We start from the raw sequence: 27,770 nt of genomic DNA, 5'->3' as shown, positions 1-27,770 counted from the left end.
TCCTATCATTAATTCTTTTCAAAGGCAGGAAGCATCTCTCTCCATGCTCCTACCCTGAAAATGCCAGCCAGCCTTTCACCAACCCCAATCGAGTGGATCATCCTCCCCTATGCCAAATTGACTCATAAGCCCAGAGATTGACTTAGGTTCTATGTAATTGGAACTTTCTGTGGAAATTTCTGCACTGCTTATTCACCATGGTTTTCCAGGGAAGAGTCAGGAGAAGCTCACCCCTTGGTGATGTGGCCATGCTAAGAGTGGAGATTCTAGGGCTGTTCTGCAGCTTCCCAGCAGTGTGCTGCAAGCAGAAACCCATAGGAAAATACACTGGCTCAAGCCAGGGATCCTTCCCATCTTGCTTAAAGCTTCTGCTTCCTGTTCTAAGTTCTTAATGACTACCTTCCTTTAAAGATTGCCTTTAGCTTTAAAGGAGGCTAACTTGAACAGTACTGTAAACCAAGATAATCTGGCAAGAAAGAACTCTATTGAATTTAATAACTATTTTAAAAGTGGGGAATGAGTATGAAAAAATGCAATCTCAAACAGAAATACAAATAAATCCTGGATAACTGATGGAACACCACTGGGGTAAAGACATAAAAAGGGATACCTGGTGATCTTTTAAAATTGAAGATGTAAGATCATGTTTTACTTTCCTGTTGTTCTATTTAATCCATGTGTCTTGATAGATGTATTTTCCCTATCACAATCTTCTTTAAGGTTCCCAGAACATTCTTAATGCCCAATAATTATGGAGGAACGTGGGCACTTTTGCTCATGAATGTTGCAGGGTATCAATTTGGTTATAAATGGAATATTTTATCATTTTAATTTTCATTAGTTTTTTTCCACATTCTTATCACTGTGTTACAGTTGAACATAAGGATAGGATTTGTTGTTACATATTTGTACATTAGTTTTTAAATCACATAAGTTATACAGAGAAGAAAGAGGATTTGGCCCTCCCTAACTCCTCAAAGAAAGAGTTATCTATAATCCCATCTGCTGGAGATAACCACCGCAGAACATTTTGAAAAACAATGTTTTTCAAACTAGATTGTGGCCCATTTGGAGACCATGAAATTGATTTAGTGGGTCATGATCAGCATTTTAAAAAAATAAGAGAGAAGAAAGGACAAAAAAAGAGGAATATAACTGGAATAAAGCAGAATTGGGTAGGAGAAAAAGGGAATAATATAATAAAGAAAATTTACACCTCTATCAACAGTGTCTGCAAGTACCCTATGGCCACTCCATCCTCGTTCCCATCCTAAGCCTGACCAATATCATTTTTTTACCTTGGCCTATATGAATAAACTTTAAAAAAAAACAGCAACTTATCATAATTTGAGTTGATTCATTTCTGAATTGAGGTCACCCACAGTTCATTTACACCAACCTTCAAATGAAATTATACAATACAGAAGGGTGACCATTGAACTAGCAATTTGTGTATCCATGACACAAATTTAGGGGATTTAAATAGCAAAGGCTTTGATATAGAAAATAATTCCTACTATAGCAAGTGATTTATTTTAGACAATCAATAAATGAAACAACTAATTAGTTACATGCACCACCACCTCACTCAATTACATGTGTTAATGTATTACACAGTCATATGTATACCCTGGATCTATAGTAAGTACTTCTTGGTTCATGAGCCTTTTTATTTAGACGTCCCAAACTCAGCCCTTCTGAGCAACCAAAGTTAAACTTAGACATTGTTCTCATGTTTGCTTGGGTTTTTTTATTTTACTGTTTCCTCTATCATAAACTGGAAGGCAGAATGCTGTCTCAGTGGCCATAAAGTGGAGGGATTGCAGGAAGACTGCACAGTGCCGAGAGCAGCTGGGTGGAATAGATGGGGTGCCCAAACTGAACACAGAGCCAGTGGAATCCTGGAGCGGGCACTTTTTAACAGTGTGGTCTTAAAGTTAAGGGGATTGTAAAATAACATGTATAGGACTAGCAGAAAGCAGTCACACAATAAATGTTGGTGTGTGTGTGTGTGTGTGTGTGAGAGAGAGAGAGAGAGAGAGACAGAGAGAGAGAGAGAGAGAGAGAGAGAGAGAGAGAGAGAGAGAGAGAGAATTTGCTCCATGTCTACCTGAACATATTTGGAAGAATTCCCCTTGATAGTCTTCAGTCATCTAAGAAAAAAATTCAGTGATCTTCCAAAAACTGGGGGCGGGGCTGGCTCTAGGAAAAAGTCAAGAGTCTGAAGAAGAAAGTGTAGGCCATGAAATTAACTGTGCCCTACAGAAAAGAACAGCAACTTGGGACAAGTGATGGATTTAAGCAAGAGTTTCATAGGCCCTCAGAGTAAATGTGGGTTTTTAAAGGTCTCTTATTCTGCATACAGCTCCTTTTGCATTTCACACCTGGTGAGGGAAGAAAAGCATCCCCTGTCTAAATTCTGACTTCACAGGCTGCCTCACTAGGCCTCCATCAGTTTCTAAAAGCCAAAAGAAAATTACATAGCCACCCCTATATTTGAAGAAAATCTGGGTTAATGGTCCAAAGCAGTTTCCTCATGGAAAAATCAGCTCACCTATCCTCTAGTTAGGAATAGGAATGAGGCACTTATAGTAAGTTTAAAATTTATCATAAAAGCCCACTTTCAAAGGCCCAGCTGTGTGTCACTCAGGAGTAAGGTCCCTGGGGGCTTCTCACAACTTGGTTTCAGACTTAACTGTGAAGACTTCACACACCTCACACCCAAAATGAATCAAAACACAAGACAGCCTTGGGTCTGCTTTGGTGTCAAAGATATTGCAGATATTCCTGATATGCTTGAAGGGGAAGGCTCAGATTAAAACATCACACTCGGGTTCTCTAAACATAGTCATTTCAAACCCTACTGTGAGGGAGTCTTGTGGGGCCAGAGGTAGGGGCCAGGAATGTTACACCACCCACTGAGTCCAGGACTTAAAACCTCAGCATAGGAGTCTGAGAGCTCAGCCCATGTCTGGGTATGGAAAGCAACTTCTATGGGAAGTATTACAATTTGCTTGAGAATTTTTAAACCTCCACAGCCACAAAGTTCCATCTAGCAAGGGTTGATATGTTTTGTATCAGATATTCAAAACCTTGAAGGCAGAGGCAAAGGAATAAACCTTTTCAGCTGATGGACAGAAAGTCAGTCCCCCCATCTTCTATGCCTTTTGCCCTTCTGAGAAAATGTTCTGCCTTGCTTAGATTTTGCATAAACCTTGATAGTAAGGGCTATTTGGAGAAGGCAACTCCTGATAACTCTAAAACTAATCCAGCCAAGTGATTAGAGAACTCATCACTCTTCCTCTTCCACTCCCTCCCCAAGGAAAGGAAGTAATTTAAAGATCCAAAAGGATTCTCCTTCTCACAGAAGAGCTGAAACGGTGCCAATAAAGATTCCAATGTCAAACTCCAATTATGTGGAGTTTGCAAGTGATTTGAAACACGGCCTTGTGAGGAGCCCCTGTCTGTAATCTACTTAAAAGGTTTTCTCCATTTTAGACACCAAAACTTGGCCATTAAAGATCAGTGATAATCTTTTACATTACTGAAAAATAGATCAAAGCTTTCACTTGGCCTAGATTGGAAAGTCAAGGGACAGCAAAGAATAAGAATAGTCACTGTCACAACCTTGAAATTTCTCATCAAGGGAGAAAGTTTTGTAAGACTCAAGTTGGGAAGTTTTTTATCCAACAGAAATGTGCAGGTACATTACCCAAAAGACAGGAACTAGAATGTTCATAGTGGCATTATACAAAATTGGCCAAACTGGAAGTTATCTAAATATCTATCAATAGTAAAATAGACAAATAAATCATGCTATATTCATACAAAGAAATACTACACAACAACAAAAATAAATGAACTACAACTACGTGCAACAATATAAATGGATCATAAAATATAATTTTGAGCAAAAAATTTTGAGGTGAGAAAAGATCATACAGTATGGTTTCAAAACAGGTCAAAGTAATCAATGTTTTTCAAGGTTAGAAAGATAGTTATCCTTGAATGAAAGAGAACATTAGCAGGATTTCTAGAGGGCTGGAAACATTCTACACTTTGTTCTAAGTGATGGTTTCAGAGGTGTGTTCAGTTTGCAAGAACTCATTGAGCAATACATTCATGATTTGTGCCATTTCTGCATTTGTGTTTAATATTTATATATGGAAGGAGAATTATCTTGTTCTATCCTCTAGCAACATTTTTCCAGAAATAGGAACTCTGCTAACAGATTTTTATTTCCATCTGTTTACTCAAGGAAAGCTGCCACACAGCTTCTGGTAACACATAGGCTCTCTTTATGTCTCTCAGAGAAAGAAGACCCTACAGTTTAGTTACGCATGTTCAAAAAAAATTAATCCCTGATTGTGCCTCTGTGTTAATCAGAGTCAGCTAATTATTGTGACAAACATCCCCAAAATCTCACAATAAAAGTTACTTCTCCCCATGTGAAATTCAATCAGGTATTGGGAAGGCAGTCTTTCATGGGATGATTCAGAGACTCAGGTTCTTTCCATCTATCTAGTGGCCCCACCATACCTTAGGCCTTAGAGTCCCCTGTGAGCCCTCTGTGTGCAGCCAGCAGAGTGGGAAAGAAATAAAGTGCAAATGATTGTTTAGGAGCTTTTATCCAGCCTTCCTAGAGGTAGAGCAATTATTCCTCCCACAACTCATTGGACAGAACTTTGCACATAATCATACCTAACTGTAAGGTAAGCTAGAAGATGTAGTCTAGCTATGTGCCCAGGAGGAAAAGGGAAAGAGTTGGTGAACACCAAGCCATTCTCTACTGTGATCTCTCTTCTAGCTATTCCATACCTGATGTATGACTACAAAGAACAGAAGACATACCATTATGAGCAAAGATACAGACAAAGGACATGGACATTTACATTCTACACTTCCATGATGGCACACATCCATAGCTAGGCCTTCCCATGCCTATCATCATCAGAAGTCTGCACTCTCTGAGAATTAAGGCATAATGGCAGTCAGATGCTAAATTGTTCTTGCAGTGCTCAGTGACATCAGTGAGGCTAACCAAGCCAAAAAATGGGATGGCATTCTTCTGTCCCCATTTTTACCATGCATCGGATTGATCAGAGTATTTCCTCTGATTGAGGAGTCACAGGAGTTGAGTTTTATCCTTTTTTTTTTTTTTTTTTTTTTTTTTTTGTACCAGGGTACCAGGGATTGAACACAGGGGCACCTATCCACTGAGCCACATCCCCAGCCCTTTTAACTTTTTATTTTGAGACAAGGTCTCATTAAATTGCTCAGGGCTTCACTAAGTTGCTGAGGCTCACTTTGAGCTTGTGATCCTCCTGCCTCGGCCTCCCAAGCTGCTGGAATTACAGATGTGTGCCATTGTGCCTGATGGTTTTACCCATTTTTATACCTACTTTCCCCCTTAAACCCCCTGGTAATAATACTGATTATTATTACAAAAAGTACCATCAATGGCGTACACATATTAACCCTTACTGTGTATACTGTGTATATACCACAAACTGCTGGTGCTGCCCTTGGAATACATTCACTTAATTTTCACAACAACTGTATGAGATCAATACTAATAGTGTCTCCATTTCACAGATTCTTAGTCTCTGAGGCACAGAGACTAAGAATTTGTCCAAGGTCACACAGCTGGTAAGTGGTTGAACTCCAAGCTAACATATGCTGTTCATTTTACAAAGGTGATCTGGATTAGGAACACAAGCATGTAATCATGACAAAGTCCCAGTCCCTCAGTTATAAAATCTTGAAACTACACTTCATAAGCATCAGACTTGATTCATCTGGGCTGATCAAGCCACAGAAAAGCACACAAAGTAACTTGGAAAGAAAACAAAGTCAAAGTTAAGAAGTAAAGGATGGTGTCACTTCTTAAGGATTTTTGTTTTGTTTTTAAATATTCATTTGCACTTAACAGCCACTAAAATCACTACATTGACAGATCAATTAAGAAAATCCAAAAGGGCTTCAAACTCAAATTTATAAAGCCAATATTCTAGTCTTCCCCATTCATTGTTTTTATTAAATATATTTATTTATAAGTGAATCTCATTCATCATTGTCACCTTCCATCCTGTTACCAGACTGAAATTTGCCTGTCTTATACTATGAAACAAAGGGTTAATGTAAAGCCACACAAGAGGAAACCTTACACAATATATTTTTCTTCATGCAATTGGATTAGTTTTAATTAGCAAAGGCTAAAATTTTGCCAGATGAGCACTGGGTGATATCTGATACCTGAGCAGATTTCCAACAACTCTTCTCTCACACCAAAGGCATTTAACTAAAATAATACTCTTTGAAAACATTCCAGAGCATCCTTCCCAATATCTCTTCTTCATTTGCCCATTTCTCCCCACCATTGCCTCAAATATCAAAACCTATGTCTTTTCTTTTTGTAAAACTGAAAACCCCATGACTTCTCACATGGAAAAGAATTTCTGTGGTATTTATTGCTGCGGCACTTCTCCCGTCCCCCCAACGTTAATCTCTAGACTCAAACTCTTTTTTTAAAGAGAGAGAGAGAGAGAGAGAGAGAGAGAGAGAGAGAGAGAGAGAATTTTAATATTTTTTATTCTTTAGTTTTTGGCGGACACAACATCTTTGTTTGTATGTGGTGCTGAGGATCGAACCCCGGCCGCATGCATGCCAGGCGAGCGTGCTACTGCTTGAGCCACATCCCCAGCCCTAGACTCAAACTCTTGACAAACACGTGCCATCTTGCAAAAAAATCACTTCATGGGTGGGGAGGAGATCCACTGAGGTGGCAGAATTTTGGTGCCAAAAAGGGAAATACAGCTTTATTTGCATTATTAAAATATAAATACAGGCTCAAATAACAGAGTCCAGATGCAGGCTGAAGAGAAACATAAATATTGATATTATATTCTAATGAACATTATGTTTCACTGGCTGTCATCTGTCCCCACAGCTACTAGCTCTTCTCTCTCTTAGATGGGTAGTATTAAGAAATCAAGAGTAACTAAACCCCAGAATAGGGCTTCTATTTCATAAATCTAAATGCACTTACATAGAACAATAGGAAATCAAATTCTAAACAACTTACTTTGTCCTCCATTGAGGTTTCAAGCACCGGAATAAGTTGAAAATACAAGTGTAAATCAGTATTCTCTACTACTTAGAAAATTGCATCTGAGTAATAAGGTCCTTTTACATGTCTTTTAAAATGTTATTTTAGCTTTATCTTAGGAAAGCTCCCACTTCTAAATTACTCCTGGGGACTCTGAGGCCAGATTCTTACCCTTGTCCAGACCCTGATTCTCCCTAAAAATCCAGCACCAAGATATCATCACTAGCCTATCACCATCGGACCAAAAGTAAGGAAATTCCACTATTTCAGTTTGGCTTGGAAATCTTATACATAGAAAGGCTAATTCTTAGTCTAATTCTGCTTGAGAGCCCAGAAGTTTTGTGGAATAATTTTCTTCTGATGTCATATTCATACAACAGTCACAGTTAGGGGCTGGTGCTAGGCCATCAGAGTTCCAATACTGTTATTTTTTTTTTTTTTATCGCAAAGAGTGTTACCTTCCTAGAGTGTAGTGAATTTTCTCTCTCTCAATAGTGCTATGGATTATACAAGTAGATACAGGTGTTGAAACTGATCAAACTACACATGTAAGATCTGTACATATTACAGCATGTAAATTATACCTTAAATTTTCTTTAAAAGGTATTAAAATACCTTTTAAGTTTTTCCAAGAGAGAAAATAAGAGTAATCAACAACATTCTAGGAGAAGTGCCTACTTTTTCAAGATCAATGGCTTTACCAAACACATTAGGTATATGTGTGAGAATTTGCTCTTACTCCCCCTAAAAGGAGCACAAAATGCTATATAACATAGGTTCCTTTGGAGCAAGTCTGTCAGGGGAACAGGGAAAGGGGCTTTCCTTTTCTTTTCTATTCCCTTCTGAATGGGTTGGGTTACCCAGCCCTGCACATAAGCAAGAATGTCAAAGCTTTAATGTGGACCCAACCATTTCTTCATACTTCCACCATCTCTCACCAGGATTACAACTGTCCCCTACTTGATGTCCCTGCTTCTACCCCTCCTGCCTCTCACACTATCTTCTTAACACAAGAGCCAAAGTGATTCCTTGAAACACCAAGTCAGTCATGTTACTCCTAGGCTTAAAAGCCTCCAGTGACTGCCAACTTCACTCAGAGCAAAGGCAAAGTCCTGACAATGGCCTACTGTAAGACCCAAGATGATCTGTCCCCATCCCTCCATGCTGGTCTCCTCTCCTCCCACTCTCCTCCTTGTTTACTCCACATCCACCATACTAGAATCATTGCTATCACTGAATCATGCCAGGTATGTGCTCACCTCAGGACCCTTGCACCAGCTATAGTTGTTGTTTGCTGGAAGAATCTTTCTCCAGCAATTAACATAATTAACTCCCTAACCTTTTTCTAACTTTTGCCTAAATTTCACTTCCCTAATGAGGTCCATTTGACTACCCTATTGAAAATGGCAACCCCACCTCAACCCTCAGGATCATCTGCACCCTGCTCTACTTTCTTTGTGCCTATAGTACTTGCCAACTTCTAACAGGCTTTATATTTTCCTCAAAAGTATCATGTTTGTTGTTTAGATTATTGCTCTCCACTGGAACATAGATTCTTTGTAACTTTTTGTTTACCAATCAAATGTGTCCAGAATAGTGTGTGACACATAATAAATGAATGAATCTGGATGATAAGCTATTGCTCATTTTTCTCTTTCTAAACTTTACTGCATAACAAAAAGTGCTCACAAAGAAAGAAGACCCTTAATTGATGTCTTTGACTATGCAAAGAGACACAGCACTGCTTGGTCAGCTAGACCCTTCCCCTGACCCAGCATTTCACAGATTTAGACAGAGGTTCTCACCTACTTGGAAAAAATTATTGCATGCCTTCTACTCTGATCAAATTACACATCAATAAAATATCCAGTAATAGTCAATAATTATCAGGGGCTCACCATGTAGCAGGCAGGATTCTCAGTAGTCACACATTTGGCTCCTTTAGTCCTTTCAACAATCTAATGCAATAGGTACCCCTTTTATCTCCATTCCATAATAGATGAAGAAAAAGAGATATTCAAAAAATTGTTCAAAGTCATACAACTTTGAAGGGGTGGAGCTGAGATTTGAACTGACACAGTCTAGCTTCAGAGTCAACACTCATAACCACATACTCTCCTGCTTCCCAACACTTAGATACACCATGGCTTTCCCAACCTTATACTAACTGAACCTAAGGAAGCTCCAAATGGCATGAATTCCCAAACTTAAGTAATAAGGACATCAAGTCTTCATCAGGTACTCTAAAAGACATAAATGGACAACACCCCAATTTTCTGCCTTTCACAAACTGGACACTCTAGAGCCAGATAAATGAACTCTAGGACCCAGGGAATCCCCTTGCAGTCCAACAATGCAGTCATTCTATGGCAAAAAATGGCAAAGAAGATCCCCCCATATAAACTTTTTATCTATTATATAAAATAATTAAAATGGTTCCTCTGCTTGTTACAAATGGGTCCAGTCTGAGCCAGATTAACCTCATTTCCCTTTTGAGTAGGGCTATTACACCAGGAGATCAAAGGCATGCTACAGGCATCTTGATTTCAGCAAACCATTTGACAGTCACTCATGAAGATAGATCTTGTGGGCAAGGTGGAGAAATGTGGTTTGAACAGAAAGGTGGGGGTTGCATTTGTTGCTGCTGCAACAGTGGTACCCAAGGAATGCTGATTGATAGATGTCAATTTGGAGGGACGCTGCTAGTACTGACTGGCAATGGGCCCTGGTCTCTGAGTCCATCTAAACAATAATTTTATCAGAGATGTGGATGATGACATAGAATCATGTTTATGGTGTCTGCAGAGAGCAAAATGCTGTGGGCAGTAGCTGACACACTGAATCAAGATTTTAAACCATCACCACTGATTAGAAATGAAAGAGCAAAGCAAATAAGATTCAATTTTGCAGAGACAATGGGAGACACTTGTGAAATTGAAGTTCAAAATAAAAACTGTACACCTAGAATCTAGGAAATCTCATATTTAAAACTACCACTATAAAAGAAGAGGGTTCATTGGGCCATAAGAGCAAAAATACCCCTAACAGAGTTGATCAATAGTTAAAACATGGACCATCTTGGTTCTAAGGGGGCATTCATATAAAGAAAGGAATGGGTCCATTCATATTCTGTACCTATGGTAGAGAGCAACCAAAGTGGGAGGGAACTGGGAAACTGCCATTAGGAGACTTGGTGGAAGGAACTGAAGTTGTTTTACCTGGAATTAAGACCATAACCTACAGGTACTTAAAAGATGTCCTGGAAAAGAGATTCCTTATGGCCCCAGACCTCAGAACTAGGACTAAAAGACTACTACTATAAAAAGAGTTAGACTTAAGGTAAATAAGGACAATGTGAGAATAGGAACTATCCAGCAATAAAATTGGGGTGGCATTGATCACTTCCGATTCCTAAGAGTCTCCATGGGCATAGAAACAAGATGGGCTGACATTTCAGACCCCTTAAAAATTCCAATGCTGGATGGGAAGTTGCATTTCATGGGTACTAAGGTCTTTTCCAACAGTAAGATCCCAAGATTCTATGACTCTTGTTAAATCAACTTGATTCTTGGTTAATTTCACATTGAATGACTTAAAGCACGTGACAAGTATTTTTTCAGCATATGGATACCTATTTCCTCAGATTATTATTTCAATAAATCCAAACCTTCTCATGTTCATTAATGGATTGAGAGGTGGACCTTATATCAGAAATAAAAAATGACCATACCTATCATAGTCATTCACAAAGATGAGCTAGGCAGGGTCCCTGATATGTGGTCTTACAGTTCAGTAGGAGTGCCCTCCAAAATGTTTTTTCAGTATATTTTAACCTTAGAATAAGAACCTTACATTCATAAACCACTCCTGCCTCATTATTTTTATTTTAAGTTATTAGCAAATATGATTCATGAAGATTTCTTGATGCAAAAAAAAATCTTTCAGAAATTTTTGTGTTAGATGGTTTGTTCCAGGAATACCTTTCCTATGATTTTTTAATAGAGTGACACAAAATCTTATATCTCCCAATTTTTAATAGAATAAAAGGAAATTAAATGGAACCATCAAAACTAAATTCCAGCCATGTTTAAAGTTATCATTGACCCTAAATTTTCAGTGTCATATGAAGTCAGTGAATTCTCAAGACTCATGGGATAATATGAGACAATAGAAGAAATTTTACATGTCATAGTAATTTAAAGGTTATGCCCACTAAAGATAGACTAGAAAATCCAAAACCACTTTTCTGATGGCATCATGTGGAAAATGCCATCACATATAGGAAGAAAGAAATCTTCATTGTTAACATCTTAGCAATATCAGTCCAGCAGAAGCTCAAGATTTCCTCAGTAAAGCAGTTTGATAGTTTTTATCTAAAAGCCCAATACAATAAAAGAAAAGTCTAGAAAGAAATGTGTTGCTGTTACTGGTTATGAAATTACAACCATGAATTATTAACCTTTGAAAGATTGCTTTCTTCCCAGTTGTTCTATGATAGGTTTAAAAGCAGTTTTCAGTGGAGCTGTTAGGATCTCATAATGCCTCCGAGAAATTCACTGAGCAGAGCCAGAAAGAAATGAAACTTAACCACAGTTACTGAGTCATTCAAGAAAACACATTAACCAGACTGCAAAGAGTTTTTACAACTGGTAGAATGAACAGGATGGAGAGGGAAAACAAGATCATCTTCCAAAAGCAGAATGAACTGATTAGTGTTGCCACACCAACCCCAAACATCCACTTTACCCAATGTGTTACTTCCTAGTTCCTTTCAGGATTTAACAGTTTCAGTATCTGCTCTGACTGAAATTATGCTTCTCCAACAGGGAGTGTATATTTCCTGGGCCATCACTGACCCATTCCACAGGGCAACAAACAGCATTCTCAAAGGCAGGCTGATGGAACATTGAGAAACTGATGTTCTTTATCATCATTAGACTTGAGTTCCTTCTGTGCTCCTTCTCACTGTAGGCAACTGGGCTCAATCCTACTGGATAACTCTGGAAATGATGCAGAACATGATGTAAAGCTTTGATTTCCAACACGTAAGGGAGCTGGAGCATTTGTCCAACTCCTTTTCTACCATTGGTTGAGTGCTGCTTTGGGGACATTAATTTGCTGGTGCCTCTGGCTTTCACCAAGACTAAGCTTGATTCATTAGCCAGACCAAAACAAAAACCCAAGGCAAAGTCACAGTAGTTTACAGTAACTAGCCTTCAGCATGAGAGGTGAGGTCTGAAGGAATGCAGCAGGGCATGGATAGTGTCTGCTGTTTACAGAATAAGAAAAGCTAAAATGAAGGTGAGCATGGAGTTCAAGAGGTAAAGGAGGTGGTGATTAAGAAATTAGATTCCACTTCTCAAACAAGATGTTGATCAGCTGAGCACCAAAGAATGAAGAGAACTTAGCTAGTGGAAATGTTCTAGAAGGAAAGAGTAGTATATACATGGGCATGAAGGATGAGAAAACCTGGAAAGTTGGAGAACACCAAGTACTTCAGTATGATTGGTGCATAGAGCTGGACTAGGGTGAAAGGTGAAGAAGGCAAGGAAGGTGATGGATGGGAGAGTAAGAGATGAATCTTGCCAAGAAGACAGAATTATATCATAAAAGGTCTTGACTTTAATATAGTAATTTCTGTGGATTTATGTGGAAATATGTGGCAGAAAAGTCTAGTGGGTGTAAATACAACATGTAGACTCAGACCTGGATCCTAATTCTAGGCCCCAACACTTTCTAGCTGTTTCTAGGAACAAACTGCTAACCCTCAGTAAAATGGGAAAAATAATAGTACTTAACTTCTAGACTGTATGAAGACTAAATATGATAATGTATATAAAGCTCTTAGCACTGGAGCTGATAAATAGCAAAGCTCAACAAATTTTAGCTAAAAATAAAATCAATCCATTTGATGAATGACAAACATGTCACTGCAGTGCAATGGAGAAACTATGAACTTTTCAATAAGTAGCAATGTGTCAACCGTGCATCCATATGAACAAAGTCAATCTTGACCCCTACCTCACACCATCTGCAAATATCAATTCCATATGAATTGTGGGATCTAAATGACAAAAGCAAAAAAAAAAAACCTTCTAGAACACAAGTGATATCTTCATGGTCTTGTGGCTGGTAAAGACTTTGTTTAAGAATGGACAGCAGAGAATACAAAAAAACACTATCCATAAAAAAAGGATTGATATAAACTGGACCACATAAAAACACATAAGAACTGCTCATCAAAAAGTAACACAGAGTAGAAAGGCAGGCCACCAAGTGACAAAAGGTATTTGCAATACTCATAGTTGACAAATGACTCATATCCATAGTATATATATATAAAAAAAAACCTCCTACAAGGTAATAAGAAAAAGGTACAAAGAACTTTATTTTACAATGAGCAAAAGTGTTGAATGGGTAATTCACAAAAGGGAATATCCAAATTGCTTTAAAAATATGAAAAGATGTTCAATTTTGCAAGCCATCAGAAAAATAGAAAATAAAAAAATTAAAACCACTATAAGATTATATTACATACCCACCAGAGTAGTTACAATTAAAAAGATAATACCATAGTTGGTGAGGATGTGGAGCAACTGGAATTTTCATATAGTTCTGGGATTAAAAATTGCTACAACCCAGGCTGGGGTTGTGGCTCAGAGGTAGAGCTCTCGCCTAGCATGCGTGAGGCACTGGGTTCAATCCTCAGCACCACATTAAAAAATAAAATAAAATAGAGATATTGTGTCCACCTATAACTAAAAAATAAATATTTAAAAAAATGCTACAGCCGGTTTAGAAAACTTAGGTGGTATCTACTGAAACCAACATATCCATCCCTTTTCATCCAGCATTTTTACTTTTAGATATATACCAAACAATTATATATACATGAGCTCATCAAAAGGCAGGTAGAAAAAAATATTCATGAAAATAGTCCTAAAACAGAAACAATCCAAATGCTGATCATCAGGAGTATTAATCAACAAATTGTGGTATATGCACATAATGGAATTTTATTCAGCAAGAGAATAAATAATCTACTAAATATGCAAACAACAGTGAAGAATCTTACAAATATAATGTAGAGTGAATAATGATACACACTAAAAAGTATATATATATATATATATATATGTGTGTGTGTGTGTGTGTGTGTGTGTGTGTGTGTGTGTGTGTGTATCTCCACTTATATAAAGTTAAAAAGCAGGAAAATCTAACTGATTGCAATAGAAGTCAGGAAAGTAGATACCTTTGGGGAGTGGCAATAGTGAGTAGTATGGGGCTTGAGAGGAAAATGTTTCAGGCAGAGTAATGTTTTATTTCTTGACCTGGGTGGTGTTTTCATGAGTTATTTGCTTTGTGAAAATCAATCAAGCTGAACACTTACAATCTGTGTGATTTTCCATACAAATGTTATACACACATACACACACACACACACACACACACACACAGACATAAAATTTGTTTTTAAAATTCAGTAACTAAATATAATCAACAGCAATATAATCAAAAGCTAAAAACATTAAAATGTCTGAGGATAGTATTTTAGCTTGACATTGAAGCCCATGAAGTAATTTCAAAGTGTCAAGTGTTAGTGACTGAAAAGCTGGACTCACTTCAAGTTCATTACCATAAATCTTAGAAGGCTCTCAACACAACCAGATAATCCCACTGCACTTCCTTACTGCATCCATGTTCCCCCTGAGACAACTTATTAACACCTTCCCTTGTCTCCTCACATTGTCACACCCTCTCAGTTGATGACCTCATCACATAATTCACAGAGAAAATAGATGTAATAGTATAACACCCCATTCCATCTCTGTCAGTCTACCAGCTCACCTGCCTCTCTGTCTCTATGCTCCATTTTCTCTCCAGGTCCCCTGAGTGAAATTGTGCTCTCATCTCACCCCATCTCAGTTTCTCAAGGACTTCGATAATGGCCCAGTTCCTTTCTCCAGCATTTTCAATTTCCTCTTTTCCATGGAATGTAAACATGCCTAAAATATCAAGACCTTTTAAGAAAATCTCCCTTGGTACTGTATTCCACTCCAGCCACGGCCCCATTTCTCTTCCAAGCAAAACTTCTTGTAAGAATTGTGTCATTGTTATTTCCTCTTTCACCCCTCCTGTTTTTTCTCCAGCTCCTCTTATTGGGCCTTAATCCCCACGCCTCTACTGGAATGCCACTTATCAAGGCTTCTAATTAATTACAGGCTACCAAACTCTGTGGTTTCTTCTGTTCTTGGTGCCCACCTTACTCTCACAAGCATTGAACCAAGATGCTATCTCCCACATCCTTTTTTCTTCCATTTTTCGGTTTGTGTGTGGTGTTGGGGATTGAACCAGGGCCTCACACATGCTAAACACATGCTCTACCACTGAACTATCCCCTACCCCCCGCCTCCATTCTCGAAGCACCTTCTCCTGGCTTCCATCATACCACACTCTCCTGATTTTTCTTCTAGATTTCTGGCTATTCTTCCTCAGCCTTTCTCCTTTCCTATTAAACTTTCAAAGTTAGGCTCCTCTAGGCTAAATGCTAGCTCCCTTTCCTTTACTATCTACACTGTCCCTAGGTCAAAGCTTCACCATACCATCTCTAAGTTTATGTCTCTACTAATTTGCTTCTTCATCCTGTCTCCTTATCCTGAGTTCTCAACTCACGTCTAATTGTGTGAGACACACTGCACAGACTTAACATGGCTCAAATGGAAAAATATTGATTCTATTCCCCCCATAATAAAATATCCACTCTCCTACTAGCCTTCCCCAGTTTTGTAAATGGCACCAACTTCTATAAGTTTTTTCAAAGAAACTGAATCATCCTTAATTGTTTTTTTCTCGTACCCTTTATCCAATCCTATCAGTAAGTCCTATCAATTCCATTTCCAAACTGAATTCAGAATCCAACCACTTTTTACTTTCTCCACAGCTACTTCCCTAGTTCTACACACCAACACTAGCTTCACTATCTAACTGGTCTACCAGCCTCCAGGCCTGCCTCAGGGGTGACTTTGCTAAAGTGTACTTCAGATCAAGTCATCCCTGCAAAAAGCCTCCCACTGTGTCTGAGGGCAACAGAAAGCAGCTGAGGATGGGCATGATAATCTGGGGGGGAGGCTATACAGGGAGTGTAGAGGCACTTGGACAACCTCAAAGTGACTCACTTTCAGGCTTCTTCTCCCTTTTAAACTCTTACAGGCCTGAGCAATAATGTAGCTGATACTACTGGTACCCCACTCAGAGCCCCTCTGCCCTCCCTGGAGGATCTCTGTACACATTCTTATGCACACCACAGGTTTTTGGTAGCTCTCTCTACCTGGTCCTAGGAGCATGCTGGGTTCATACATGAGGCAAGCCTCAGGAGCCAGGATATTCACACTCCAGGCTCTACCTTCTATCTGCAAGGAGCAAAAGTTGTGCAGCATTATTCCAGCTTTCTCACCCCTCAGCAGAGCACATCTGAGGTGTGTGCACCAAAGGGTCCTAAGCTGGATTCAACTGCAGTTGTCTGCAGTAGTAACCAGTTCACATCAAGCACTAGCTTTTCTCTCTTCCCTGTTTCACTTCCTCACTCCCTCTCTGGGATTCCTGGGATCTCCTCTCAAACTGCATGCATGAAAATCTTTGTCTCTGTCTCTGCATTCTGGGAAACCCAAACTAACACATGTTAATATTGTGTTTTTACTCCCAAAGGTAATGCCTTCTATGACATCAAATAAGAACAATGACATCTAAATTTAGATGAAGGAGAGGAGACAGAGATCTGAACACAAAGTGAAGAGACAGCATTTTGGAAAAACAAAAAAGAATAGATTTTTAAGTCTTTCCCTGGGTATTATATTAGTCTCTTCTTTATTCACATATAAATATACATGAATAGAGTATATATTCACCACTGTATGCATATAATAAAGGTCCTCCTCTTATTTCCATAACCATTAGTTGATACTCCAAACAGTTAAAAGGACTTGAAAGGACTGTTAAAATCCAGATACAAAACTACTGCTGCCTCTAAAGAAGGGACAGAAAGGAGGACACATTCTCCACTGGCAGTGAGTTTCATTTGTGTGAAATCAAACTATTTAAGGAGAGGTGTGTCCTCCCCCCACTCCCGCCGCCATTCACGCACACAGGGGAAATGTATGCACCACTCAACAGTCTGCAGAACTTCCCTCCAGTTCTTTTGAAGTGAAATCACCCTCCCCGCCACAACCACACTCCCCAGATATCAGTGCTGTTGAAAGTGAAGGGCTTGTCCCTGCTGTGTGGTTAGGGGTAAAAAAGGAGGCAGGATTAAAGCGCTCATTTCCAGTCCCAAAAGTAAAATACGACTTGGCCTAAGGCAGTCCTAATTCTTTCCAGAACTCATCCCCGGAATTGCCCTTTTAAACAACCAGTCATTAACCCAACTCCGGGTCTTTTATAGCTGCGAAAACCGATCCACACATCATTTATTCATTACGCTTATTATTATTGTTATTGCAGAAAAGCAGTGAATTCCCAGGGCGGGGTTCAAAGGGTTTTTTTGGAGGAGGAGAAAAAGAGGGGCAGGCGGCAGAGCAAGGAGGTTAGGCTGGGCTGCGCGACAGAGGTGCACGGAAATCCCAAGAAAGGTTGCCTCGACCGGGTGTGCTCCTAGGCCACCGGCGCACAGTGCAGCTGCTGCAGCAACAGAGGAAGCTTCTTACGTAAGTCAGAGTCGCTGACATCACCTTTGCTGCGAGCATTGCAGCGGGACTAGGCGCCAAAAGACCCGCGTACCAGCCCAGCACTACTGTCTTTCGCCGGGGTCCTTCCTAAATGATTCCCCTGCTGCTAGATTCGGGCAACCATGCACCAGGGCACTGGCCTGCACGCCCCTTGGAGAGCAGATGACACAGAATGACTCCTTTCAGGAGCTCTGGGATGTCGAAAGAGTGAAGTCAACGCACAGTGAAGATGCCCAATGGTCTTCCAGACCTCCTTCCTGGCTCTCTCCTCGAAAACTGCCTGGCAGGACTGGTTCATACGTAAATCGACACACACTGGTAGATTTGAGGGAAAATGCCCTGGGGCAAGGGTAGGAGAAGAACAAGTACAGAATCTTCATAGGGCAGATGGCCTAACGAGCCATTTAGAAAGAATTCTAGGTTGTTCGGGGCAAAAAAAGATGACCTGGGTCTCCTCGATCTCCCTAGGGACCAAGCAGTAGCTGCTCCCCTTCGTTCCTCCGGTCCCTCCAGACCCCAAGGGTTTTCGGTAGAGCACTTTGGAGTTCAATCCAAGAAGAGAGGAGCATCGCATACGTCACACACCCATGAGAGGCATAAGTTCGGGGAATCCAGGCAGCCCGTAAGGTCATAGAAAGAGTGACAAAGCCATACTGCAGGAGCTCTAAAAGGTTATCTACTACTCCTGGAGCCCCCAAGCATGGCTCTGGGCTGGGTTGCTGGAAACCACAGGAGTTGCACCCTTCCCTCCTCCCAAGGACAAAAAAGGCGAGTCCAAGAGGTGACTGACAGACAGACTCTCTCTGCCTGCTATACCCCCATATACGCTCCCTTTCTGAGCGTTTTCTGCCCATGGATGCTTGCGAGTTCAGAGGCTGCCCTTTAACTTTCTGCCCTCTAATGTCTGCATCCCTGCCTTCATGGGGGTTAGCCTGGCTTTACTAAGCCCCAGGAGGATTGGGGTGGATCTCAGGGCAAGGGAGGGGTGGGAAGGCGAGAGAGTAAGGTAGCAAGTTGCAGCAGGCGCGGTGCCGCGGGGCTGGGATTGCGGTGACAGGGGAAGGCGCGAGGGTGCGGCGCAATAGCTGATCGCCCCGCGGGCTGACGGCTCGAGTACTCACGCACTGCCTCCTGCTTGGGGTCCAGGGTGCCGAGGATGCGCTGCACGCCGCCGAGCTTGCCCTGCAGTGCCCAGACACGGTGGTGGGTAAGCTGGATGTCGCTCTCGAGCTCCTGGAAGAGGCTGCACGCGTGCCGGGCCACGTCCGAGAGCTGCCGGAGGACGCGGGCCAGCGCAGCGTTGCTGACTGCGCACAGGTCCAGCATGAGCAGCACAGCCGCCGCTGCCGCGGTGGAAGCCTCACCAGCTGTGGACGCCTCCTCCGGGACCCCCGCCGCGCTCTCCTCGCCGGCCGCAGGCGCTTCGCCCTGAGGCTGCTGAGCCTGGTCAGCCGGCGCAAGTACCGGCGGCGGAGGTGGCGGCAGCCCGAGAGGCGCAGGGGGCGCTCGGGGAGGTTCCTCTGGCCCCGGTAGCTCGGCCTCCTCCCGCCGACCAGGCGGCTGCAGGGGCGGCGGCGGCTCGGCGCTGCCTCCACTCTCATCCTCGTCTGGGCCGGGCGCCGGACGCCGCTGCCGGCACAGCCACTGCGGCTCCACGATCCGCTTGGCGAAAGGCATCCCGCGCAGAGGAGCCGCGACTTTCTGTTCTCCTCTGAGCGCCTCTCGTGAGCTGGGGACCGGGCGCGCCCACCTGAGCAAGGAAAGGGCAGGAGTCCGGCAAGGCGCGATCCAGGCAGTCCAGATACGCAGGGGTCTCCTCGGCTCACCTGGCCGTCCTTTCCCCGCCCTCTCCCTAGCAAATCAGTCCAACTGGTCCTCCTTCGGGTGCACAGTTCCCTCGGGAGGATGACAAGCGCCTGCACAGAAATCCAGGGGTGCGCCTGGGTTCCTCACTTGCTTCCAACAGGGGTCGGCTGGCTCAGCTCCATCGTTCCTGCGCTCGCCGCCGCCGCCCCGGCCACTGCCGCCGCCGCCTATATAAACGGGTGTGTGTGTGTGTGTGTGTGTGTGTGTGTGTGTGTGGATGGGTGTGAGTGTGTGCGCGCGCCTCAGTTTGAAAGTACCCCGGCGCAGGCCTCTCCCCGCGCGCCCCTTGGCCGCTCCGGGGAGCGATTGCGCCCGGGATCTCTCCCCCTCTCTGGGCGGGGAGGAGGTTTCGGAGAGGCACTCTGAAAACCCGGAGAGAGGAATCCGCCTCCAGCCGCGGCGCAGGAGGCGGCGCGGGGGCGGCAGGGCCGACGCAGGGCGGGGGAGGCCAGGGCGAGAGGGGCGCAGCGCCCTGTGCGGCCGCTGGGAGTCACTGGTGGCCTCGCAGCTGTGGGCGCCTTCTGGCTCAAAGACATTTCCTCACATCCAAGGGGTTAGCATTGAGACAGTCAGTGTGGTGGGGGTGGGGAGTTCTCAAGTTGGGAGTGGGGGTGCAGGTAGCGGATACAGAGGGAGGAAGGTGGGATATTGGGGATGCGGCAGATTTGGCATGTTGGAGCAAGTTCCTTCGTCGAATTCCAGCTTCCTTCAAGCCCTTTAGGTTCCTAAAGGGAAAACTGGACTGCTCCTCTGAGTGCCCGGGGCTCTGTGAGCTCAGAGACAGCTGAGGTGGTAGGGCGCATCCCCTTGCAGCTGGAGTGGCCAGAGTGCTGTTTATACCCTTTCCCAGGCATGGTGTGGCGGTCTGTGCTGGGCGCGGTCTCTGTAGAATATTATGAATGAGACCCAAACAACCAATGAGCAAAACCCCTAGAAAAGTGCTTGCAAAATTCATTAGGTGAGATGAATCGGATTACCTCCTTGTCACCCTACTGTGTTAATCATACACAGGATTTTTAAAGTTCTCCATTAGAGAGATGATTCACAGAAGAATAGAAAGTTTTTCCCTTTGGTTAACTGAAAGGTATAATTTCTTAAAAGACATACATTTTTGATTGCAGCAGTTTGCAGGCTGGATGCTGTCAGGCTAAAACCTAAAGAGTTTGGGAAATGTTAATAAAATACATGCTTTCATCCCTCCAAAGCGAATACTGTTAAAATATATTTTTTTAAATTTTAAAGCCACAAGCCAGATCTTGGGAATGCAGCCTTCATTTCGTGCGTCTAAAGACAACATGGAAAAAATATGTTTTATGGCAATAATAAAGTCCCCCAGACCTGTGGTGGTGTCTCTCCTGCTCTCCTTGCTTTTAGCAGGAGACCCTTTGCAGGGCCCAACAGTCAGCACCTTGGACTGGCCCACACTTTGGTTATAAAGGTTTCAACAGACCCTTGTCTTATTCTACTGAAAAAAATAATATTTTTGGCAAAAGAATATCCTTGTTCATAAAAGATCCAAGCTGGGTATTTGGAGGTAAAGGGTCATGATGTCTGCAAGGTACATAAAAGTGATTCACCAACAAGAATGATGATGATAATAATAGCATGCATGTATAAAGAGAGAGAGAGGAGAGAGAAAAGAAAATACAGCAAAATCTCAAAAATAGTGATCTATGTAAAGGGCATATTGGGGCCCACTATGTATTTCTTGCAACTTTTGGTTTGGTTTGGTTTCCAAATAAAAAATAAAAGAATATTTTTGAATAGAGTCTTTTAGCATTTATTCGTTATCTTACAAATCTAAAAAGCTTAGAGCTGGCTGATTTAATTTAGCTTGACTTTTTAATATGTTCAAAATTTTGAACATGAGTTCTGCTAGGTAGGCAAGCCAGACACTCCTCCCTAAACACACTGATGCATAAGGAACAATGGGGGAATATGAGAGGCTTCAGTTAGCAAGCCTTGTGGCAACAGTCTGCCCTGCCTCCCAGTCCTCTGTACCCAGCATTATCCCATTAATAGCATTCATTGGAGTCAGTGGAGTGGCCAGTTGCACATTGACATGGGCAATGAGTTAGTGGTGTGTGGCTCTCACTCTTAAATGGAATTTGGGGTTATTGGTGAGTTCCTGCCAGGGCCCAAGAGAGATGATCTTAAAGGGAGGGCAAAGGCCCAGGAGAAGATTCCAAGGGGTAATTAAGCTCAAGAACAGACTAGTTACCTGTTGTATGTCCCAAAGTAGCCACACAGACTCTATTCAAGACTCTGAAATGATTCAAAGCACTGTTCAACTACACAGAAAGGAGAACCCTCTGTTACCTCTTGGACTCCTACTCATGTGCTAATAATGCATACAGTTAAAAATTTAAAAAAGCTTTGATATTGTCTTTCAGTCTCCTTGGTTCTCACTGTTCCCCAGGGACCTCTCCAAGACAGCTTCCTCCAAAGCCACCAAAAAGAAAACTAATATGAATGATTGTATTCATCAAAAATATGGTTGATGTACTCTCATTCATTTGTAAGGTGTGAATAACAGCATTTTTTTAGAAAAGTGTGTGATTGTTATACATTAGTAACACCCTCTAAATAACAACTGTGTGGTAGCTATGAGAGGCACCTCAAGACAGCCTCCTGACCCTATCTCAAGTCCCTCCTATGTGGTTCACTTCTCTCTCCCTGCACATTTTTGGGTAAGGCTCCTGCTTTGTAGAATGAAAATATTGAAATAAGAAAAAAGGTAGTATCTACATGTAATCCTGATGAAATATATGAATAGTCTTAATGCTGGTGAGTTTTCAACATACCCAAGCTCCTGAACTCTGTATCTTTCTTATTCAAATCCTGGCCTGTGCCATTTCACTCTTGAGTTTCCCACAAAAAGTTCTGATGAAGTCAAGTATGCTATCTTAAGCCTGATTGTTATACCTCTTATGTGTGTATGCTGATCTGTCCTGATCTCTTTCCCTCTCTCTCCCCTTCTCCCCATCTGTCTCTCTCCCCTATCCATGTACACGTATTTATTTTCCATGGCTTATAGCCAAAATGGAAAGGAAAGACAGCATTTAAAAAATGACCTAATTGCCAGCAGTCATTCATACAATTCAAAGACCAACACAATTTCCCCATAAACTCAAATGTGCGGTCAGTATAAACCTTATGCCATTGTAAAACGAATGAAATATCCTGTCTGTGTCACCACACCCCATGGTTACACTCCTGCCTTCTCCAGCCCAGTAGGAAGTAGGGCTTTGCTAAATGATAGGTTTGACATTGTGAGAGCCATAAATCACCTAGGCTTGCAGTCTCGCTATCCACATGCTTCCATAGAACTACATTCAAGTTCCCCCTAGAATTTCAGGAGCAGGGAAGCAGAGATTCTTAAAAGACTCTTCACCTGGGTTGGGGTTGTGGCTCAGTGGTAGAGCACTTGCTAACATGTGCGAGGCCCTGGGTTCAATCCTCCGCATCACATAAAAATAAATAAATAAAATAAAGGTATTGGGTCCAACTACAACTTAAAAAATAAATATTAAAAAAGACTCTTCACTTGAATTTTTTGATTCAATATCCCAGAATCAATGCTGCACCAGCATTGATTATACTTGAAAAACATTTCTTTTATCTAAAAAATGCCAGGAGATGTTAGCATAATCATTTAATCATAGTGACTGAAGTCTCCTTTCCTCCATTTGGTTGCAACTATTCTTTACTTAATAGCTTTAATTCACTCCTAAAAGCCCTACCACTAAGTAAAAAGCTGTTAAGCAAAAAATATTTCCATTAATTTTATTGGGGAAAATTGAGCATTTCATCCCAACCTTAGTTACCGAAACTATTTCACAGATAGAAAAATATATCAAGCTTATGTTAGTAAAACTCAACAATTTGGAAGTAAACGAATATGGCTTGCAAATAAAGTGTAATTTCACAATACCTTGGGATGGAGAAGAGAAGATGTGACAGTGGGTGATGAAGGGTAGAGGAGAATGGTCATTCTTGGAACATTGCTGTAGAGTCATTGGTTTACACTGAAGACAAAAACTGTTTAGAGATCTTAGTCAATCTATACCTAAACTACACTTGCAAATAAAGTTCTAAAGTACAGAAAGATGCCTTAAGGGAAAAACAAAGTCTGAAGATCAGAGAAGCTTGAAATATATGGAAAAGGTCACACACATAATGGACAAAAGAGTTGCAGAAGATGCTGATCACCTTTCCCTCATACTTCAGGAGGCCACCATCTTCAGGTTCCCCAAGAACATCTCCCAAGTTAAATGTTAGCTATTACCTCTGAGAATCACTAACTCCTTTTGTCTTTTAGCTTTCTGGGATGATGGGAAGAAGTCCAAAGCCCCTGGTTGTATACCATCTTGTCTGAGGGAACTTGCATTCTTCCATAGGTGTGGCTTATGGCATAAACATTACATCCAAAGCTGTCATAACTTGGTTTTTCAAGTTCAAAAGCCCAAGTTTTTTCTAGTTCAAGAATCTCAAATTTGGCTTTGTTTACTGGTGTTCCCATGAAACACAGAGGAAAGTATATTCATCAATATATCATATTATTAAACCATCATAAAACACAAGTATATCTACATATGTATTGATAACTGTCATGAGTATGGTTTCAAGGGGAGAAAAAGACTATGTACTACTAGTGGAGGTTTTCCTTTCATTTTTAGCTGGTGCTTTTCATCCTCAAAAATTCTCATTAAGTCATTTAGTCTATCATGGAGGATAGGGGTTTCTCTCTGCATTTTATTAACAAGGAAACATAAGCAGAAAAAAAAATAATGATATTAAATGGTTTTCCCAAAATGTCAAACACTGTGAATCCAAAAACTGTTCCAACCAGCCTTTTTATCCTCCCATGCAGGGAACTGTTGATTACTGACATTGTTTCCAGTGGGAGAAATTCTTCTTTCTTATCTTCAAAAATCCTAGCCTCCTATTTTACAACTGAATATAATTTTAAACACGCCAAATCTGGATCTAGTCAGAACTGTGAATACATCATTCAAAATAACTGACAGAGTTAAAGCAGATGGTGATAGCAAACAACAATGGAGTTTCATTCACTTATTCCTTCTTTTGGTTATGCAACAAACATTTGCCGGATGCTTCCATTTACTGATTGCAAATGTTTATTGGGTGCTCAGGCCCTCTGTGAGATTCTGGAGATATAAAAGGAAAGAAGACACAAACATCATTCTTAAAAGGTGCAGTCTAGCAGGGTAGACTTGCAAACAAATAATTGTAGTGCAATGCCAGGCAAGCTATAATGGAGATTAAAAAAAAAATAAGTGCTATTCAGAATCCCTGAGTGATTAGCATTGTCTGGGGGAATACAGACTAGAACAGGGATTTTAAAAGCAACCGGGGCTTCAGTGCTGGTTCTTGTGCCTTAGACATAGAAAGACTAAAGCTGAGACCAAGCATCACTACATGGTTAAAAGAAAAACAGAGTAGCTAAAATTAAGAAACCCTCCAACCAGCTGCAAAAGATGTGCTTCTGACTAGAATCATTAAATGGCATTTCCAAAACCTCTTTTCAAAACCCTGAAAACAGGGCGGTAGGAGAAAGAATGTGGGAATTATGTTTTTTTTTTTAAGCTGACTTGTAATTTTTACTCTTTGGCAGGGCTCAGTTTATAAAGAGGAAGTCGAGATTTTTAATATATTCCCTATAAAGAAAGTCTTCAATTGGGTAAGATGAACCACAGTCTGTAGGGCACATGGCACTAATAAAGCTAAACAGCCATTCTCAGGGGATTCATAAGCTTCCCCTGCCCCTCCTTTTTAACTGTTTAGACTTTGCTCTCCAAGCACCCTTCTGTGATGAAAACACCCGGGGCTGGCCTCAACCCAAAAGAAGTGCTTTTGACTGTGGTGGTCCTGAAATAAATCAGTTCTTTTTGAGAGGAACTTGAGGGAGTTAAGTCTACAACTCACATTATCAGTCTGGGATTGAGTCTTGTGAACAGCAGAGGCAGCAAACTTCAAACTTTATCAAGATTGTGGTGCTCATTAAGGAAGTGAAATTGAGCCAGATTTGAAGGAAAGCACTGTAGTAATTACAGAGTTATGAAGATTTAGAAGCTATGCGCCTGGGCACGCAGAGCACAACGTGTTTCCTTTGGGTTCAGAGACACCGCAATTACAGGGTTTAAGGTAGCAAAGCACTGAATTAGAACTCCCCATTAGTTTGATTAATCATTGATGTAAGTGCAGGCACTGGAAATGACTCTGCCTGATTTGTGTCTTTTCCTCTTCCTGGTTCCCCTGCTCCTTTTTCTCTCTCTATTCCTTTACAACATCAGGGGGCCTGGGAAGAATACAAACTTTGTGCTAATGATAAGAAATTGTGTGTAAAAAAAAAAAAAGTTAAAACTTCCTGAAGTTTAATGACTTCTCTACATCAGGTTTGGCTTTGCCAAGAGTTATATAATAGTGTGCTCTTTCTTCTTCCCAGGCTGTTAAATGTTAATGGTACAACAATGGCATGTTAGTAAATCTAATAAGAAAACCAGAGGATTAAATATTTTATGTGGGTATATAACAAGTTAACATTGCATAAGAAGCTCACTGAAAGAAAAATGTGTGATATTGCGTTAGATAGGTTCTAACAGACAAAAAAAAAAAAAAAAAAAAAAAAAAAAAAAAAAACCAACAACGATATTGAGCCAATTAGCCATGGGTGAGTCTTGCTCTTTGGAAGAAAGTGTTATACCATAGTGATGGTTGTGATTCACAAATCTACTTATAGAAATGATATCTTGCCCTTGAAAATGATGCTGCTGGTGTTAGGGAAGTATTTTGGGGTCAAAATATTTGACTTGGTGTCGATACAACCAAAAAATACAGTCAATTTGGTGAGTGGGAAATACGAAAATACAAAAAGGTCAAACCCAGCATGACCAACCACTCAGAGAAAGAATACTGTAAATGGAAATCCAGCACTCTTGGCACAAAGGCACTTTCCTGGAAGGGCCAACCTTTAAATTGTACGCTGAGATGACCCTTGATGGGAAAGGCGATATTGTCAGCAGGAGATTTTTAACTAAAAATGTCACCAAAATTTACTTTTGTGGCCTTTTTCATATTTGCACATGAACTACAGGACTCCTGGGATCAAATGTGAGACAACCAACCAGCCATGTCTCTTAAATTATTTTTTTGAGGTGTTTTCTTTCTCCACCCGAATTGTAAAGATCCAGGAATAACAACCCAGTGCACAAAGTAGTCATTTTTATTTCTCATCCTGTCTCAATGGTCTCATAATGGGTTCAATAAAAGTCTGGAAATAATGAAAGCTTCTCCATGGAGAAACACAAGGCTCACCGTAAGGCATGATAGCACCTAGGAGTCCCCTATAGTAACAGAAACACTGGCAGAAACATGGCAGGAGCCTGAATTTCCTACTTAAGAGAAAAAGAATTTAAAAGGTGACCATCCAATTCACTCATTAGAATACAGATGGAATACGAGGCCACTAGGATGAAACTAAATCATTGTCTAGAAATTCTGTTGTGGAGGGGGGGGTAAAGAGGTAAGCAAATGCTTCAGTTACAGCTTCATTTTGATCTTTTTGAAAACAAATTCAACCACTATGGAAATCAGTATGGAGGCTCCTCAACAGACTAGGCATGGAACCACCAGATGACTCAGCTATATCATTCCTTGGTATTTATCCTAAGGAAGAATTAAAGTCATCATACTATAGTGATACATGCATTTCCATATTTTAGCAGCACAATTCAGAACAGCCAAACTATGGTACTGGCCTAGGTGTCCACCAATGGATGAATGGATAAAGAAAATGTGATACACACACACACACACACACACACACACACACACACATACACACAATGGAATTTTATTCAGCCATTAAAAGGAACGAAATTATGTCATTTGAAGGAGAATGGATGGAACTGGAGACAATTAGGTTAAGTCAAATAAGTCAAACTCAGAAAGTTAAGGGTCCTATGTTTTCTCTCATATGCAGAAGCTAGAGAGGAAAAAGGAAAAGAAATGTGGGGGTGGATCTCATGAAAATCAAAGGGAGATCAGTAGAG

The 27,770-nt window shown here is 41.1% G+C and overlaps 1 protein-coding gene across 2 annotated transcripts in view; it reads right to left on the bottom strand.

The window, feature by feature from the left end:
- The window catches only part of Nhs (NHS actin remodeling regulator), a 332,316-nt gene extending 312,810 nt beyond the window's left edge, over positions 1 to 19,506 (bottom strand). For both annotated transcript variants that reach the window (XM_077107085.1, XM_077107086.1), the window contains exon 1: positions 18,951 to 19,506. In XM_077107085.1, the coding sequence (XP_076963200.1) occupies positions 18,951 to 19,506 (556 nt within the window). The remainder of the gene's footprint in view (positions 1 to 18,950) is intronic.
- Positions 19,507 to 27,770: the final 8,264 nt, after the last annotated feature.

The sequence above is a fragment of the Callospermophilus lateralis genome, chromosome X (genome assembly GCF_048772815.1).
Source record: "Callospermophilus lateralis isolate mCalLat2 chromosome X, mCalLat2.hap1, whole genome shotgun sequence".
NCBI lineage: Eukaryota > Metazoa > Chordata > Mammalia > Rodentia > Sciuridae > Callospermophilus > Callospermophilus lateralis.
The sequence above is the reverse complement of the archived record's forward strand: the minus strand, read 5'-3'. Positions and strand labels throughout refer to the sequence as shown.